The 20,391-nt window shown below is 38.9% G+C and overlaps 1 protein-coding gene across 2 annotated transcripts in view; it reads left to right on the top strand.

The window, feature by feature from the left end:
* The window catches only part of Fez2 (fasciculation and elongation protein zeta 2), a 37,528-nt gene that overhangs the window by 1,787 nt on the left and 15,350 nt on the right, over nucleotides 1-20,391 (top strand). For both annotated transcript variants that reach the window (XM_042675513.1, XM_042675514.1), the window contains exons 2-5: nucleotides 4,261-4,369; nucleotides 9,573-9,689; nucleotides 11,765-11,906; nucleotides 13,763-14,031. In XM_042675513.1, the coding sequence (XP_042531447.1) occupies nucleotides 4,261-4,369; nucleotides 9,573-9,689; nucleotides 11,765-11,906; nucleotides 13,763-14,031 (637 nt within the window). The remainder of the gene's footprint in view (nucleotides 1-4,260; nucleotides 4,370-9,572; nucleotides 9,690-11,764; nucleotides 11,907-13,762; nucleotides 14,032-20,391) is intronic.

Genomic DNA, 20,391 nt, shown 5'->3' on the forward strand with positions numbered 1-20,391 from the left:
AAAAAACACTTGTGTCTCTATCTTGGGGTTCATTTCACTTAACATCATCTTATCTGACCTTTTCTGCTTGTCCCAGACATATACAAGTTATTGCAAATAAGGGAAACCATGGGACCTATGCTTCTTTGGGCCTGGCTTACTTACTTAATATAATTTTTTCCAAGTTTTTCCATTTCCTAACAAATGGGGCAGTGTCATTCTTTCTGATGGAGGCATAGAATTCCATTGTGTGTGTGTGTGTGTGTGTGTGTGTGTGTGTGTGTGTGTGTGTGTGTGTATCACATTTTCTTGATCCATTCATCTACTGAGGGGCATCTGGGTTGGTTCTATATCTTAGCTATGGTAAATAATGCTGCAATAAACATAGTTGTGCTGGTAGCTTTAGTGTGGTCTTGTTTGTGATCATTCAGGTAAATACCCCAAAGTGGGATTGCTGGGTTATAGGGGAGCTCTATATGGAATCTTTTGAGGAAACTATACTGCTTTTCAAAGTTGTTGAACAACACTCCCACCAACAATGCAGTAGGGTTCCCTTTACTTTTAAGATGGGTTTCAACAGCACTGAAGAGATGGAGAGACTAGTAGCTGGAAGGAGAAATTCTTTTAAGAGTTGAAAAGATCCATGGGCACCGAAAGGGGCTCCCAGTTTGCTGGTCTCCAGTTTGCTGGATACTTTCAGGAAATAAGAGAGGGAACTTGAAAAGAGGGTGTTGGGGGTTGTGTGTGTGTGTGTGTGTGTGTGTGTGTGTGTGTGTGTGTGTGTGTGTGTGTGTGTGTGTGTGTTTGTGTGGGGCTATAAACTTGGCTCCTTATATTGGTTCCTCTGTAGTATGGAGGAGCATAGGTGTAGACAGAGCCTAGTTGAAGAAGAAGGAAATGTTTATGAATATGAATTTTTATGTAAAGAGCCAAGCATGTAGTCAGTAGCAAATTATGATATTGCTTGAACGTTATTTGCTAAAGAAAAGATAATTTCATATAAGTGTAGATTTACATATTCAGTATAACTTAAAATTTAGGGCATATTCTGGATTTTAAGTTATGTTTCTAGGAGTAATTTACTTGAAATAGACAAGTGGCTTGTACATAGATAATTAGGGGCTCCTAATTTTGCTTTAGTTGTTGTTTTTTTTTTTTTTTTTTTTGGTCAGTTGTGAGGCTTGAACTCAGGGCCTGGGCACTGTCCCTGAGGCTCTTTGTATTTAAGGCTAGCGCTCTACCACTTGAGCCACACTTATCTCAAGCCGCACTTGAGATAAGAGTCTTACTTTTTTTCCTGGGACTGGCTTTGAACCTCAATCCTCAGAGCTCAGCCTCCCGCGTAGCTGGGATTATAGGTGTGAACTACTGGTGCCTGGCTACTTGGTCTTTTTGCTAGTTTATTTAGCTTTTGCTTAAAACTTAGGTTGTAAAGTTTAGAATATTTTATTGCTCTTGATAATAGTTTTTAATAGAATGCTGGTGATTTGGGGGTACATAACAGATCTACCCATGAACTGGGGCTGGTCACCACTGTTATTGTCTTCTTTCAACTGTGTAAATTTGTGTGTGTGTGTGTGTGTGTGTGTGTGTGTGTGTGTGTGTGTGTGTGTGTTTGTGTGGGGCTATCAACTTGGCTCCTTATATTGGTTCCTCTGTAGTATGGAGGAGCCTAGGTGTAGACAGAGCCTAGGTGAAGAAGAGAGAAATGTTTATGAATATGAATTATTTGATAGAATCTATTCCAATGTCTTGTTGCTAGTGAGAGTTGTGATTTCTTTTATTCAGATACTGTCTTGCCTGAGAGTACTTTACTTAGCTTCTGGGAATCCAGAAGTTTTCCTTTTGGTAAATGTGTATTTTACTTACCTACTGACACCTTAGGTTAAGAGGGTTTGTGCAAGATTCTATGATGGCAGGACTTTGACCTTGAAAAGTGCTGTTCTGCCCATTGTTTATGACTGCTGGTAATACTTTCTGATAAGGAGGGAGTCAGTTCATATGTCTTGACTAGAGAATTCTAAAAAATTTTCACCAAAGCTGGCCCTGTGTCCCTTTTAACTACAGTTGTTCTGACATTGGTAGAGATAGAGGATTATTAATTGTCTGCTTTCTTGGGAGATTAAACTCATCACTTCTTACAGGTGATGTGTTCTATTCCACTGTTCTTGTCTGAAAGCCTCATTCAAGGAGGAGGCAACAAACAGAGAATATAGCTCCCAAACTGAGGACTGTCCTCATGGGCTAGACTATTTTACGCTAGGCCCTGACCAGGGACACATATATCACTTATTACTTGGTATTTGAAAAAGTTTTTTTTTTTTTTCACTCGCAAAGGTGTGAGTCAGAAACTCAGCAAGTAGCAATCCAGAGATATTGCCTCTAATTCTAGCTCATTGGTCTTAGAGGAGATCAGACTCTAGTAGAGAATAGGAGTGAACCATGCATATGGGAAATTTTCTGAGTATAATCTGTTTTTCTTTTCTTGTTTTCTGTCAGTCATGAACTCAGGGCCTGAGCTCTTTTGCTCAAGGCCAGCACTGTACCACTTTGAGCCATAGTACCACTTCTGGTTTTTGAGTGGTTAACTGGAGATAGAGTCTTATGGGGGACTTTTCTGCCCAGGCTGGCTGTGAACCTCCAATCTCAGCCCTGAGTAGCCAGGATTACAAGCCTGAGCCACTGGTGCCCAACTAGATTTTCTTTTCTTTCCTTTCCCCTCCCTCCCTCCCTTCCTCCATTCCTCCCTCCCTTCCTCCATTCCTTCCTCCCTTCCTCCCTTCCAGTCCCTTCCTCCCTTCCTTCCTTCCTTCCATCTAGACCAGGATTTAAAGTTGGTATCTGCCACCACTTTTGCTCGTTGGCTAGAGCTCTACCAACTGAGCCACCCCTCCAACCCTCCAAACCTGGTTTTCTAGAGCTTCCTGGGTCCACATTTTCACTGAGGCTAATATATATCCTGTGGCCAAACATCCCTTGAAATAGACACTTTTGATAGCTATGGTTTACTGCTTCTGCTCTTTACCAAATCCCTGTCCATTAGATGAAGTATGTTGTTCCTCCATCCTTAAATATACATTGTTATATTTATGCCTCCAATAGGAATTTTTTTTTGTATATCCTAGTTCATTACACACTTTGACAAAAGGCCTCCCCAGTTATTTAATGACTTATAAGGAGATACCATATGACAGTGTTAGGATTTTAAATAATACCACATCATGTATCTTTTTCTAGTCAATAAAAAATACGTAGTATTTTTTACTTACTTTAATTTCATTTTATCTTATTTGCATTCTTCAATTCTGTTTTTTGTTCATGAAATGTTGTGTTTTACAGTGCTGGTTATTTCTTTGGTACTGAAATTAATTTCAGTCATGAAATAAGAGTCTGATATCTGTTTGGTGTGGCTGGAGACTTTACTCAGTGTAGCTCATTTGAATTAATGCTTGGAGTAGTGGAGCTGGAGGGAGAGGGCATCTGATACCCACAGAGGTTAAGGGACTTGGCCAAAGAGATTCATTGTGTGAGGAAGATTGGAGATGAAAATTCATTGCTTGAATCCTGTCTCAAATGCCCTTTTCATTTCACGCTAGCACTTCACCAAGGTGCTCTTTGGTAATAAGGTAGAGAAACTGCATTAAATATAACTTATGTGCATTTTTTGTGACCTCTCTTTCCTGGCTCATTCATTCAGTCTTAGTTCTTCGCCTCTTATGTTGCAAAATATTAAATTCTGTTCTCACATTGAGATAGAATCTTTTCTCCAGAGAAGGTACAAACTTTTTGGTAGAGATTATTCGCTTTATAATATGTTCCCTGTGTTTGGAAGTTACCGAAGAAAAATGTTATTGTAATGCCTGGAAAGGTTACCTAACTTCTTCATGCCCCTGTCTTCTGATCTGGAAAATGAAGATAATAATGTTTCCTACTTCTAATGTGGTTTTTAGGGATTAAATGAGTTAATACATGTAAATTGCTTTGATGAATTTTTTTGGTCATGTCACTTGATGGAAGTGTTATTGACTGATAACACTTTGGGACCCTTCACTTTCCCTTAGGACTTCTTGTCAGTCCAATTGTATGATTTTCATATAGTTTCTAATTATAGAATTTTCTTCATGTAGTATTTTTAGTCTTATCTAGCAGATTGCTTTGTTGCTATTTTTTTCCCTAAGAAACGAGGTGCCTTGTACTTTTTGCTTGGATATTTGTTGTAAGAAATACTCATAAAAGACATGTAGACTTGTGTTACTCATTGTCGTTTTCCTCTTTTTTAAGGATTTGGAATGCCCTGACAGACAATTATGGAAATGTAATGCCTGTGGACTGGAAGTCATCCCATACTAGGACCTTGCATTTGCTTACTCTGAACCTCTCAGAAAAAGGGGTAAGTCAGGAGTTCAGCCCATAGTTTCTACATACCTGATGCTGAGAGGTTAGGGTGCATATTCACCAAGCTAGGTCTTGCTGTCTTAATTATGTAGCTGCCACCCTGTTGGCTTTGCCTTCATCATCGTGGAGATTGGTGAATACCAATGGTCAGCCATCTCTTACTGCCTATGTACTTTTAATCTGCTGAGAACACTCAGTGTGATGCTAGCCTTTAATTAATTTGTTAAGGGTATTGGAAAATCAATGTAGAGATACTTTCTTGTTGAATTTGATGACATACTAGACATGACACGTCAGAAGATTGTAGATTGCTGTGAATATTGGGGAAGCACTAAGAGAAGTTTCACTGCTTGACATTTGAATGTGTTCTTGGCTCACTTATTCAGTGGGAGGTGCCTATGCCTTGTACTGTCAAGGGGAGATGACTTGAGTAAGAAGTGGGAACATGACTTGGGAGCCAGAAAAGGGAAGGGATCGACTTGAAGTGGAAAATCGCAGTATTAACTTTGTTTAACATGGAGGAGGAATATAGCCAAACTATATAAGTTTTACAGGCTAGGTTCTTTATCAAATAGCAGTGTAAGTTCATGACAGATCTTCTGGACTGCTCCATATTTCACCAGAGTTAATTGTGTGATTATTGGTAGTATAATGTAGTAGGGCTGCCAGTATTTTAAATAGCATTGCTAGTGTTTTGTGAAAATGACTTTCTTAAATCTGTGCCTTGGAGATGCCTGCTGCTTTCATTTTCTAGTAACATCTAGAGTTCTGATTGTATTCTGCAGTATTGCTGTAGAGGTGGAGTCTTCACTGTTGGTTCCAATTATTAACCCTGTTAAGCTTTGCAGATTGACCTGGCGCACATTTGCTTGTCTTCTGTTATAGGTCATAGCTGTCATTTGGGGCTTTGCTCAGTTCCCGCCTCTCTCTCTCCCCCTCTCTGAAGCTTCCTATCACCATTTAGCCTGCTGATCTTATGGAATTATGCAATTTCAGAATTGGAAGGGGCTGTAAAGAACACTTAATCCAGCCTCTCCCTCGTGGGGGCAGTCCCCACCTACATCATCTCTGCCAGATGGCCATGCAGCCATGGCCTAAATCCTTGCATGGAAGGAAAAGGAACTCTTCTGCCTGGGAAATGATGACATTTTTGGACATGTAAGCTTTGGAAGGGCTTGCTGTTTAAGAGCCCTGTTGTCTCATGGGAGGAGTCCCCAACAGCCTTTTGTCTATGTCTATATAGAGACAGTACTGTGTCCTCATATTAATCATGTTTCCGGATCTGTCCATTAGACTGTGGTTTCCTAGCAGGTATCTTTGTATTTGTTGTCTTTTTTTATTAATTACCACTGTACCTGGAACATGGTATATACTGAGTTTATTTGTTGAGTGAGTCAGTGGATGACCTTATCTTTAAAGTCAGAGATAAAAGACTTTTTAAAATCTTTTTTCCACTATTGAATATTGTGCTGAGTCCACCGTGATCTGTCCATGAGTACTTTTTTGTTTGACATATTACAAATAAGCATAAAAGAGTTCTTTTCATAGTTTCAGAGAGAAGCACATTAGCTGCCTGAGTGGGACACTCTAATACAGGTTCACTGAATAAAACGTACATCTTGTATTGTTGGATTGTGTCTTGGGAAGTGTTTCCCGTCTTCCTGCCCTTTGAATGCTGTTTTCAATGCCAGAGAAATACTGTAGCCATGGTAATGATTAGTAACAACTTGGTGTTCAGTACTAGAACTGATTGAACACTTCATCTGGAAAACCTCAGAAGATTAAAATAAACAAGCAGTCCCCTCTTTGTCTCTTTGTCAGTCAGTCAATCATTCATATTTACCCTGATGTGTCTGTTGGGCTGATGAACAGAATGAAATTAAAACTATTTCTCAGAAAGGATTATAGCATGCGTTGAGTTCCCAAAGAGCAAATGGGTAAAAAGGATTATATAAAAACTCTCCAAGTCTCCCTAATAGATGATAAATAAGTTTGAAAACTTTTTACCTTGGGAAAGTTACCATTGTCCTTTGGGCATTGTGTTCTTTCCATGTCTGAGTTATATAAAATTTAACTTTTAAAGCATTCTTCACGTTGCCTCAGTTGTAAAGCAGAGTATATAAGGAAATTGTTTTCTTGATGATGGGAAAAGAGGTGTCTAATTATTTTTGTATTAAGTTGAAAGAACTGTTCATGTATCTCACAGTTTGCTAGATTTCATTTTGTAAATTTTCTTTCTTTGAAGATTAAAATGCACATTTCTAAATCTGATGGTTCTTTTGTGGAGTAAAAATGCTGGCATGTTCCACATCCTCGTCGGACCCATTTTTTCCATACTGCATCTGTAACTTTATACGAGGAAAAATAGTGTCACCAGCTCTGCATCTACGCCAGGCATAGAGAGGAGTGATTGGTCAGTGTGGCACAAAGATGTCCTGTTGACGCCTAATGGGAGAGCAAATAATAATCCCCACGACAGCCACGATCAGTGTTCAAAGCCCTCCGTGTGTGCGTGCCTCTGTGTGGGAAATGGACTTCCTCTCTGGAAAGAAGACCTGGGATCATCTTCTCTGTGTCACCATACCATACTGACTCAATTTTTACTTTTCTTTATTGTGATTGCAACTGCCTGTTGTTTTTTTTTAAAGTGTATATTTAGTGTACCAATTCAGCCTTAAAAGAGCCCTAGTATTCATTTCCGTAAGTGGATTACAGTAACTAATCAGTCAGTCTCTTTCTAGTGCTTTGCTGTGTCTCACAGCATGACAACCCTAGTCTGAACTGGTCACTGTCTAGCCTAGCCTTCCAACCTTTCTGGATTTTTACTTCCTCCATCATTACAAGAATTCCCCTCACTTCTCTGTTGCATTAGACTCTGTGTCTTCCTTGTTCATTTCCCTGCTGGATCCTTTCTGAGAAAGGGTGGAGAAGAGGTCAATTCCCTGGCTATTTGCATGTCTGAAATGACTTTCTCTTCAGCTCCCACTTAGTTGTTAAGTTAGCTGGATATTAGATTCCAGGGTATAACTCATTTGAACATGAAAATTAAATTGTTTTCTGGCATCTATTGTTGCTGGTGAGAATTCAAGTGACATTTTGATTTAGATCCTTCTAATGTGATAGCTCTTTTCCTCTGAAAGCTCTTATCTCCCTCTCCCCCTTCATTTTCTGAAATCCTCTGTGTCAGATGCCGTGTGGCTTGGCCTTCTGTGGGCTGAGTGTGCAGAAGGTAGAGTAAGATTGTGAGAGAATGAGGGAGAGTGTCATCACTGTGATGCGGCAGTGCTGGGCCACCCTTTCCAGGCTCCTTTTGGAAACTCAGCTTGCCAGCCTCGTCTCCTGCAGGGTTCCTATACTCTGGGCTCCAGGTTTGCCCTTGAAACATGGTATGCTTCCATTTCAGGAACTGGGGAGGCCGTGGGAGCCTCCTACCTAAGTCCATCTCATTGTTTCATCAGTTGTAGTTATGTTCTTTGTACTAGTCATTCAAATAACTTCCCAGAGAAAAGTTCGTACTGTAACAATTAGACTAAATACAATATAGTTATATTTGGGTTGAGTGTCTCTTATCTGAAATGCTGTGGGACCAGAAATGAGGGCCCGGGATTGAGGGCTCTTTTTGGATTTTGGAATATTTGCATATTTATGACAAAGTTATCTTGGAGATGGAACCCAACTTAAGTCTGTATGTCTTACATACATGGCCTGATGGAGGTGGTGTATGTATTGTTTTTAGTATGCCTGAATTTTGAGTACAACCCATCTCTTGATGTCACGTGTGGGATTTCCCAGTTGATGTGTCAAGGTGTGATACTCAAAAAGTTTCAAAGTTTGAAACATTTTGTCCTTTGGAATTTCTAGGCTTTCAATTTTGGGATTAAATTTGTACAATCTATGATATTATACAATGTAAACAATATATTATTTTAGTAATATAAAATGTGACAGAATGACATGATTTCTTCTTGCATGTCCTGCGGCTCATTTGTTTTTCAAGAACTCAGGGTGTGGTGATTCTTCCTGAGAGTAGAGTTCTCATTCCAGTTCTGTTGATCATCAAAATATTCATGGCATGATAGAGAGGAATAAATGTTAGTTGGATAGGTAATTTAATTTGCTGAAATTTCCCCAACTTTTACAAGTAGTACAGGTACTAAACTCTAAACAGGATTAAAGGAAATCAGCTAGATATGGTGAAATACCATCAGGCTAGCAGCAGCCAGGCATATTTTAGCAGTGTTGACAAGAAGAGGTAAAAAGAGGAAGATGTTTCTAGAACCTGGACAGATAATCTGTGTAGAAGTCTGCTTCACAGGAGCTGTAGCCTTTGGTGAAGAGCCAGCACTGACAAATGGCAGTCTGGCAGGGAAAGGACAGCAGAAGTGCCCAGCAATGTCCTTCTCCCCTTGTAGTCTCCCAGTGTCTGCAGGGTAGTGTAACTCCACTGGGAGCTGGAAGTCAAGGTATCCTTTGATGTGGTGTACATGGTCATCTCCTGGGTACACAGCACAGTGCTGGTGAGATGATTGGAATCTTTCTAGCATTGTTAGGTGTAAAGATGCTTTTGGAAACTAGAGATGAAATATATAACTGGAAAGAATAAGGGTGGCTCTTTTGAACAAATCCTGTCTTCCATGGCATTGATCCACTCATCGTTTCCTCTGAATATTAGAAAGTAACTTACAAGTGCTTTACTTTATATTTTGGTAGATTTTAACTTATACCAGTTTATTACCTAGGTAACATTCATTGCCAAACTTCATTTTCTTCTAGTTACTCTATTTTCCTACTAATGAATACTGGTTTTTTTTCCTGTCTAGGTTTTAGCTCCTGTAGAACGCTTTTTTAAAATTTAAGCAGTTGTTCAGATGTTAAGCATCTGTACAAAGTACAAATCTGACTTGATCAATGTGACCTCTTTCATCGTTCTCCGCTTACAACACGTTTATAGCTATTTCTTCTGGAAAGTAGTATGTATCTATATCAGGACAAGGGACCTATACCGCATCTTAGCATCTGTCTCCATGGCTTGTGCTTCTTGGGGCTGAGGGTGTAAAGCAGGGCCTAGACTGTGTGGTCCAGGGCGGCTAGTAACTTCTCCCTTTCAAGAGAGAACTCTCGCCGCCTGTCACCCAGAGATGTTGACCTGACTTTGGTCTGAGCATCTTGCTTTCAATCTTGGGTCTCTTTGCTTTCAGATAAGTGAAGGTTTGCTCTTCGACACCTCAGATGAGGAGGAGCTGAGAGAGCAGTTGGATATGCATTCGATTATTGTCTCCTGTGTGAATGAGGAGCCCCTGTTCACAGCAGACCAGGTATGGGCATTCATCCACCTGGGAAAAGTGGAGTCTGGAGCTGACAGCCATTGTTCATGGTGCCAGTAATGATGCTTGTGCAGAATTTACTTGCATGTCTTGGACTATGTAGGTAAATAGACTTAGGAGTTAACTCTTCCACTGAAGAAAGAAAAGTACATTATCACCTGAACAAGATGAGATTTTATGAATTAGGAAGAATTTCAATTTAGACATTCATTGTTAACAAGTCCAACAAATTTCTGAGGAAGGATGATTGCTTAACACAAAAAAATAAAAGGTTATTGTGAATTTCCCACTGTGTTTTTACATTTACCCAAACAGGAGCAAACTATAATATACCCATGTAGAAAATAATTGTTCCTGTAAAACTGCGGTTCATAATCACTAGCACATATTAGACCTGTTATGCATGCCAGAAAAAAAGTAAGTGTTATTCCTGACCAGTCCTCTTACCTCTCTTGTATTGTCAAAAATGGAACACCAGAACTTCTTCCTGAACTAAAATGTTCCATGGCTCCTGAGCCTGTGGATTCTGTCACATTCTATTTTTAGCTGGAAAGATGAGGTCAGTAAGGAGATACTTTATGGCAAGGTTGGAAGGAGCACATTGAAAATGTACGTTAAAAATACCGCCATGGTGCTCTTTAGTGTGTTTGTGGTTGCATTGTTCTAGGCTGGGAAGGAGCGCCAGGCTTAGAGAGCACGGAAGCAAGGTAGTATTGGTTTTGATTTTTTTATTTTTAGGTAAAGTATGATATTGCAGACCCCGAGTACTCACTGTCCCTTACAAAGCTGTCTCAACATCAACAAGCAATCCCTGGTCTTAAGATTCAGAGAAACGTATTTGATAGCTTCCTTGAGTGTTTTGTCCCTGTTTATAATACCTGCTTGGAGAAATGTTCTTATTAATTAGCATAATACCATCTTTTCAGAATGACTTTCAGTTTTCAACACCAATGCTACTTAGAATGCTGGCTGACTCACAAAGCATGTGAAATATAATAATAATTATATATATATAGTCAGTATTTGTGCTTAAACTCTTGGCCTGCACTTTCTCTGAGCTCTTCAGCTCAAGGTGAGCACTCTACCACTTGAGCCACAGTACCACTTTTGGTTTTCTGGTAGTTAATCGGAGATAAGAGTCTCACGGACTTTTCTACCTGGGTGGCTTTGAACCATGATCCTCAGATCTCAGCCTCCTGAGTAGCTAGGATTACAGGTATGAGCCATTGGTGCCTGGCTTCATGATTTTTATTTTTTACACCATCATTGAATTGTATTTTCATCAGTAATTTTTGTCTTCACTCCTTAAATTCTTTTCTTGAAGCACTGAGTAACTTTTCTGGCTTGGCTTTAAAGTTCCATTGAGTTCTGTTTCCTCCTCTACATTTAGAATCTGGAACAGGACCCAGTGGTAAGGCGTGAGCAGCATTGTTTCTAACTGTAGATCATTGTTTAAATGAAAGGCAGATGGAGTTCTGAAGCCTTCTTGCTTCTTGAAGCATTTTTCCTATTTGTGCTTCCACATTTTGAGTAACTGGTAAATAACCCCTTATCCCTCATTAACGTAAGAATTTTTTTTCTGCAGCTAAAGGAGAACATTGCTGCCAGATTGCCAACTTCTTGCGTTATGTATAAATATTTTATACCATTGTACTTTCTAAATTTTATGCCACATTTTTTGATTAGCCCGAGACTAAGCACTTGTAGATGGTATATGATAGTAAATTTTCTCTTGTCTTCTTTTTAACTGTAATTTTATGATGTGTCTCAAGCATGTCTGGCATAAATTTATTCAGTGTCACATCATCTCATGATATAGTAAACCATGATAGGAATATGAAATCTAATTTAGTTGTATGTTTAGGATCTTGCACATTTCCTTTGATAAGCCAGGCTTACTCACTCTTAGAGTCAAAAAGTTTGCTTGTTCAGAACATCTACTGCCCAACACTGTTGGTTAATATGGATGTAATGCACTTGTACTGGAGTAGCCTCATGAGTGCTGTATTTTAGCGAGATCTTTCCTTCTGTATGTTTAGTTAATGATGGTGTGTCTGTTTCAAAAGGTTATTGAAGAAATTGAAGAAATGATGCAGGAATCCCCGGACCCAGAGGATGATGAAACTCCTACACAATCAGACCACCTTTCAATGCTCTCCCAGGAGATTCAAACTCTTAAGAGGTCTAGTACGAGCAGTTATGAAGAGAGTAAGAGACTCTCCCTATATCAGTTTTCTTTGTCTATTTCCAGAAAGCTTTGGTTGTCCCAGGATTAGTTATATGCCCTCTGATAATACAGAAATCCAAACATGTTTTATTGTCACTCAGGATTGGTGTCCGCCTCATACCTTGCATGAGTTTGCTGGACTTCTGTAAGGAAGTACAGCAGACTAGGCAGTTAAAATTTCCTTTCTGTCAATTCTGGCTGCTAGATGTCCAACATTAAGTTGTCAGCAAGTTTGGTTTCTTCCAGGCCCTCTCCTCTTGGCTTGTCTCAAAAAAAAAAAAACCCAAATGGATTGGAACTTGGCTCACTGGTATAACACTTGTCTAGTATGTACGAGGCCCTGGGTTCAATTTTGCTTTCTTTATGTGCCCTTCTTTCTACAATGTATCTGTGTCCAAATTTCCTCCTCTTATGAGAATACCAGTCATACTGAATATGAATACTTCATTTTAATCTAACCACCTTTGTAAATACTCTGCCTTCAAATACTGGTATATTCTGAGGAGTTAGGATATCAAGATGAATTATTGAAAAGATATAGTGTAGTTTACAACAAACAAGATACTCAGTAAATATGTATTGAAAACAATTCCTATCTTTTATAAAGAGTTGTCTTCAGTGAAGACTTTGGGGCTAGGTGTGGTGGGACACACCTGTAATCCTAGTACTCTGAAAGCAGTGGCTGGAGGACCGTGAGTTGGAGGCTAGCCCAAGAAGACCTAGTGAGATCTTATCTCACAAAAACAAATGGACTGGGACATGGTTCACTTGAGTATAGCACTTGTCTAGTACATACAAGGGCCTGGGTTCAATCCCTAGTACCACAGGAAGAATTTAGGGAATCAAAATTGTGTTCGAATTGGATCTTTTTTTGTTATCGACATGAGAATAATAGACTATGGAAACTGTACAATTGCTTAGCATGAAACGTTTCCAAACAAGCATAACCAGCCTAAGCATATTCTGAAAGATTCTTTTTTTTTAAGAGTAGAGCTAGAATTTGAACTTGGGGCCTTGTGCTTCCTAGGCAGGAGCTTTACCACTGGGGTTACACCTACAGCCCTTTTTGCTTTAGGTATGTTTGAGACAAATCTCATGGTTTTTGTATAATACTTTGATCAGATTGTGATCCTCCTGTATCTGCCTCTTACATAATTGGGGCCTCAGGCTTATTTTTCAGATAGGGTCTTAACTTCTTTTTGCCCAGACTGGCCTCAAAGCTCAAATCCTCCTCAACCCTGCTCCTCACGTAGTTGAGATTAGAGACATGTACCCTTTAGATCCCAAAGACTTAGCTCCAGGTCACATAATCACATGGTGAGTAGCGGAGAGGGATAGGACTTCAGCAATATCTTATCTCTTCCATGAGGAGGAATGTTCAGGAAAAAACAAATGGGGTTTCAGGAAATATTATTCCCTTCACCATCCTTCTAATCTCCAACAATATCCCCAAATCCATGTTTGAACATTTATTTAGTTTAATTCTATCAAATCTATGACTTCTTTCTTCAGAAGTGTCTCAGAACCCTGCGCTGTGCTCACCACCTGTCAGCTAGTAGTTTCTGTACTTCGCTCTACCTTTGGTGTTTGTTCTTTTCCTTGTTCAACCTTTCTCAGTGTTCCTGGTGTACTTGATTTACCCAAGTACAAAAGCTCGTCCTACTTTTTCATCTCAGCCAGCTGAGAAGTGACCTTGTCCACTTACCTCTGACTCAGACCTGCCCACACGAAGTTTTAGAATTCTGATCGATAGGAATATGATTTTTGCTCTTTTGGTGTAATACCCCCCACTGTGCTTTTTGTCTCAGAATATGCTGTCCTTTGGTTCTGGTCACAGGAGTGAAAAGGCTGTCTGTCTCTGAACTAAATGAACTCCTGGAGGAAATTGAGACAGCTATCAAGGAGTTCTCTGAGGAGCTCGTGCAGCAGTTGGCCCTGCGAGATGAACTGGAGTTTGAAAAGGAAGTGAAAAACAGCTTTATTTCTGTCCTGATAGAAGTGCAGAATAAACAGAAAGAGCACAAAGAAACAGCCAAGAAGAAGAAGAAGCTCAAAAATGGGAGCTCTCAGAATGGGAAGAATGAGAGGAGTCCCATGCCCGGCACAGTAAGTGATGTGCTACCGGAGGCACCGAGGATTGGAAGCAGGTAGTCCCTGCACACCTGGCCAGTCCCAGCCCGGGCAGGTCGTACCTGTGTGGGAGCTATGCCTCTAACCGGAGGGCAACAAGGACTCTTCCTGGATACATGATTCTTAGCTTTTTCAGAAAGGTGTTTCTTAGCAATGCTTTTAGTGGTTGTCCAAATAACTCAGCACTAAATGTTTAGAAGGGAAGAATGTCTTAAGGAAAAGAAGCTTTAGTAAGTGATAGTTTCTCCCTACATCCAAATGTTAATAGTGGTTATTTAAATTTGGGTGGTGGGCTTATGTATGGCTTAATTTTCTTATTTATGTTTAATATGTTAGATTGTAATAAGAAAATGAAAAGGGGGTCCATTTAAGAGTAGCAGAATTGTACAGATCTTAAAAGCTCAGACTGATTTCTAGCCAGTGTCTCTTGATTTCTCAGCATGGTTGGGAAAGGCTCATACTAGTTTATTTTTAGTTAGTATCTTCCTATTAGTAGCAGTTGAGTGATAGCAACGTTTCATCCAAGTGTTTGGCAGACCAGAGTGTTACTGGGCGATGAAAACAGGGTTGACTGTCTGGAACTTTGAATCTTTATATAAGGTGTTTAATTTTATGCTTTGTCACTTTTCTTGAGTGGTTCTGTTAATTTCACTCAATTAAACTTAATAATGACATTATCAATGATGTAAGACACATATCCTTATTGATCGTGTGGCTCCTTCACTGTGTGTAATCAGTTGAGGCCTTATATATAATTTCCTACCTTGACTGCATGTGGAAAAAGATTTGTTTTATTTTTACAGTATAATGATTGGACCAAGGGATCCATTTTATAGGGAACACATTTTTTTTTAAGTCCATGATATTGGTAACATGATAATGTGTATCACAAACTGGCTATTGTGATTTACAATAATATAAATTTTTCTCTTTGATTAAGGCTCGATTATTTTCTTTAAAGAATGTTTACCAGATGGGTGCCGGTGGCTTACACCTGTAATCCTAGCTATTCAGGAGGCTGAGATCTGAAGATCGTGGTTCAAAGACAGCCTGGGCAGGAAAGTCTGTGAGACTCTTATCTTAATTAACTACCAGAAAACCGGATGTGGCATTGTGGCTCAAGTGGTAGAGCACTCACCTTGAGCTGAAGAGCAGAGGGACAGTGCCCAGGCTCAGAGTTCAAGCTCCGAGACCGAACAACAACAACAAAAAAAATGAATGTTTACCAGAGCTGGGCACCAGAGATTTATGAGCTCCTGTAATACCTAGGAGGCTGAGATATCAGGATTAGAATTCAGAGCTAGCCCGGGCAGGAAAGTCTGAGAGACTCTTATCTCCAAGTAACTACCAAAAAAGTGAAAAGGAAAATGGTGGCACAAGTGGTTTAGTGTCAGCCTTGAGCGTCAAAGCTCAGGGACTGTGCTCAGGCCTGGAGCCCAGGACTGGCACAAAAAAGAAAGAAAAAAGTATTTACCAGAGAAATAGATCTTGTTGACAGTTGTTGATGGACCCGTGGATTGAAAATACAGTTTGGGTTGCTGGGCCACTGATAAGCAGTCAATATAAGAAAAGCATTCTGTGTCACTTACTTCATGATACTGTTATAAACCTATGAATAAGTTAAGATTTTCTTAGTGAAGTGGCCATTTGTAAGAAGTTAGAAAGGACAGAGCTAAAGAAAAAATGCTCAGTTATATTTTATTTTTGAGAAATGGTAGTGTTGGTAAGAAAGGCATTTAGTTAGTCATGTCTAGGGAAAAAAAAACACAATACTTTCATATTTGTTTAAATATATAGCTCTGGAAAATTTTGCCTTAAAAGATCAAAGGAAGTATTTTACTTTTGCATCTGAAGTTGTTAAGAAATTGTACCCTTTAAATTGCCCTGTTAGACTACCAGGACTAAACAAAATGCTTAGTGAAAAAGTCCACCTTGTCAGTAATTTCTGCCTATCTGCTGTTTGGGATAACATGTAGATCTTCTGTTTATCAAAGTTAACACTTGGCTGAAGAAAACAAATTTACACCTAGGGGGGTTTAAAGACTTCTTTTTGTAATTCTCAAATAAACAGCGTTAGCATATGTAACTTTACATGCTGTTTGTATTGAGAAATGGATTTGGCATGACAGTGTGTGGAGCTATTTGAGTGTCAGAGAAAAGTACCCTTTTTTCCACACAATATTTAAACTAGTGAAGTTGCTTTGTGAGTCTCCATCTACTATTGATGTCAGAAATGTTAATCAGGACAGTAATGGCACAGCTTAGCTCCTGGTACTTGTTCCCTGTATCTGTTTTTAGCTTAAAATGCCAGAGAATGAGCATCCCATCTGTCCTACAAACAGCTTGAAACCTGGGATTTGGAAGGTAGTGGCAGGTGACCCAAAAAAACTCTACAGTAGAATGACTATTGAGACAATACAGATTGCTGGAGGTATGTGTTCCCAGACATTTTACATCTCCATTCAGGTCCTGAGCTCTCTGAGTTAGCTAGTGTCAGTGATACTAACTTAAAAAAGTGGTGATCTTATAGATGCCCTATGTTACCTGTTTTTCTAGTATCAGTCCTTTTTTTTCTGACTACTGCAGATACTTTTGAGATAGTAGAACTTAAACTCTTTCCTTGAGTATGGAATAGTTTTTCTCCCATTTTCTTTCTTCCATATTTCATTACAATAATACATCAGTTTGTAGTTGGTATAATTCTTGACTCTAATTGCCAGCTTATTGAGTTTGGTCTAGTGATGCTGAGCCTCTGGCTGGGTAGAGAGCGTAGTTAAACTATAGGTGTTAATTTTAGAGACATATTTTGTTTCAAACTTTTGCTGCTGATTAAAAAAAAAGTGATCTAGGGTTGCCGTTTAGAATATTAGAAAATGCCATATTGAGTGTCTTGTAAAAGGGAGGTGTTACCTTGGCTTGAGTTTTAATTTTAAAATAACGGTATGTCATATATTGGATATATCAGTATTCATTCACTCAGCAAATGTTTGTGGAATACCTTCCTGGTGCTTGGCTGTGATCAGATGGAGGGACAAATACAACAGACAAGGCTTACAGTCCTCATGGAACCTAAATTCTTATGAGGGATTCAAACAAGAGAGGAGCAAAAGGATGAATGGACGATGTAAAGTCAGGTAACAACAAATGCATTTAGGAAGAACAAGACAGCAGTGTTGCTGGTAGGGAGCTAGTTTGGAAAGTGAGAGGCTACAGTTGTACTGCAGCTCTTCATGATCTGCAGAGGATGCTGGCTGGCCCCTTTCCAGCTCTTGGGTTAGAGGAAAGGTCGAGGAATAAATCCGTTGGGGAAAACTGATTCAGGAGAGCAGAGGCTTGAGGTTGCCTTGTTTTGTTTTGCATCGCTTGAAGAAGGCTGAGGAGTGGAAGGTTGTGTGCACTGTCATCAGCATAGAGACAGTTGCATTTGTATTTCTTTATGCTATTTTGAATCTTGTTTCTTTATCTTCTGTTCCCCTTTTCTTAACTGAACTTCCTTATCCGTCACCTCTTTTTTTTAAAATTCATACTATTTTTATGACTTTTTAAGGAAAAGAAATTTAACTTTATTTTCTTTGTATATTTTCATTCATTAGGACTAACATGAGAAACCCAAGAATGAATGTGAGAATGAAGGAAGGATCAGCGTGCAAATTTGTATTTTCTCCCAGATACCAAAGCCATGAGGCTAAATAGAGCCTTGATTAGGAATTAAGTGCTGTATTTGAATCCTGCCAATGGTCATAGACACCTTTGAGTATGGGAGAGATCAGATGAAATGATGTGTGTAGGAATGGTATAGAATGCACTCCCAGTGTCTGTTATTTATCATCCATGCCTGCTGCTACCAGTCATCTCATGGATACGTTGTAGGGATCAGAAATTATTAAACCAAAGTTACCGTTTTCCCAACTTTGAGCTTTTTTTCCCCCCAGATTACACTTTTTATTTGTCTCTTATTAAAGAACAGGTGAGAATTTTTTTCCCCCAGTTCTGGGGCTTGAATCCTGGGCTTGGGCCAAATTTGAGTTTTTTTTTTTAAAGACTTATTTTGGTTAGTGAAACTAGTTTACTCATTCATTCACTGAAACCCCTGGAATTTCTTGGGGAAACAATATTGGGTTTAAACGAGCAGCTCTTCAAATTGTTCTACAGAAATGCCAACCAGTCAGGAGAACAATGACCATTTCCCCACAGTTCCCAAGAGTAATGGACATTATTAGACTTTTAGTGTTACACTTTTTTCTTTTGTGGGTTGTGGGTCTTGAACTCTAGGCTTGGGTGCTGTCCCTGCGCTCTTCAGCTCAAGGCAAGCGCTCTACCACTTGAGCCACAGTGCCATTTCTGGTTTTCTAGTCTTATTGGAGATAAGAGTCTCACGGAGTTTCCTGTCCAGGCTGGCTTTGAACTGTATCCTCAGATCTCAGCCTCCTGAGTAGCTAGGATTATAGGCGTGAGCCACTGGCGCCTGGCCTACTGTATACTTTTGATAGACCAACAGTGGTTGGATCTGCTGACCATTTGTATCATTTGATGTGTTGCTTTCTGTGTCTGAGTTGTTTCTCATATTTATCTGTGCTGTGTACGTACTTCTAATGGTACATTACCATACTGCCTTGCAATCAATCTTTGGCTCAGATCTCCTCTGACACGGGGCATTGTCAATAGCTAATTCATATTTACGGAGCACCTCATGTCACATATGAAGATTGAGTCTCAGAAGACTTGGATTTGGGGATTTTAATGATTATTCCATTAGTATTTTTTATTTTGGGTGGGGGAAGAAGAGACATATATAAAAAAAATATAAGCCATTTAGGTTTTGGAAGCAGTTCTCTGAGTACAACAGTAGTTAAAAATATCCTGCTGTTCCTCTAGGATTGCCCTGTGTTTCAAAGACATTAGTATTGGTTTACCTGCTTAGAATCATACCTTAGTATTATATGGAAGAAAAAGGAAATCCCTGAGCATTAAGTCATATCTGATTTTATAGAAGACTTGTGAGGTTCCTTATCCTGAAAACTTATGAGGTTCCTCATCCTAAGTCTATAGTTAAGAAATTAGGAATTAATATTGTTTTGTTTACTCTTAATACATTGACCTTTCACGAGAGAATTTAGAGTCTTAAACACTTACCATCATCAGAAATGTATACATGCTTCAGCCTACCTGACAAAGTCTACCCTGAAAACTCTTGGGATGTTAGCTATTGGTGACTAGAGAAAACTAGAAACTCAGTGCTGGGAAGAAGCATATCAACCTAATTTATCACTGTTGAGCTTAGAGACCTAGGGCTTAGATGATACATGTTTTTTCTTATACATTTTATTTATATTTTGTCTATATGCATTGCTTTGTCTTGGTGACTTAGTTCCTAGTATGACTAATAAATAATCTGTTGTTTCCTTTTTACATGTGAACATGCCCCCAATACTAATTTATTATTGAGAGTTTAATTTCTGCTATGCACATATTCATGAATGTATTTTCAACAATAGTTCGTTGATAACTGAACATATTCCTATATATCTTTCTTTATTGCAAAGAACATTTTTTAACAATTCGTATTAGGGCTATGAAAGGTCATGGTTAAATGAAAATTAGAAATTACTGCTACTGTTGTGATCTGAGTCCGTACATGACTTGAACTCAGGCTCTAAGCTCTCGCATGTTTTTTTCACTTGTAGCTGGTATGTTACGCAACTTGAGCTAGGGGCCCACTCTGGCTTCGTTGCTAGTTAATTGGAGATGGAGGGTCACAGATTTTTCTGCCTGGTTCCATTCTATCTGCTTCAGATTCAGTCTGCTGAGTAGCTAAGATTCCAGGTGTAAGCCACCAATACCCCACAGGTATTATGGATTCTTTTAGCTATTAAAATGTTTTTTTTTCCTGAGAATATATTGACTAGTAGAATATGTATCAGTTTGTTTTTAATCTGTTAATATTGACTTTTTCTGATGTGTGTTAGGATGGTAATAGTGATCTTTCAGATACTTAATGTAGTCCATTTGTGACTTTTTTATATCTCAGAGATCATTATTATATAACACAAGTTCACAAAAAAAGCCATAAGATGTCACGATGTTTAATTCTTATTACATGCTTGGTTTAGAATGTCCATAAGAATTGGTAAAGAAAATTTGTAAAATTGTTAAGATTATTTTGGTTTTAGTAGCTTTGAGAATGCTGGGTGATAATTTAATTTTCATATTCATATTAGGTTACATAAATATGAAAGATCTTCAAGTGTAAAATATTAATTTTTAAAAAATAATTCCACTTGATTTTTAACTTTGAATATCCTGGTGTCATAGCTTTCCATTCTGAGAGGGAACTTA

This window comes from Dipodomys spectabilis, unplaced genomic scaffold, assembly GCF_019054845.1.
Source record: "Dipodomys spectabilis isolate Male_0828 unplaced genomic scaffold, ASM1905484v1 ptg000026l, whole genome shotgun sequence".
Lineage (NCBI taxonomy): Eukaryota > Metazoa > Chordata > Mammalia > Rodentia > Heteromyidae > Dipodomys > Dipodomys spectabilis.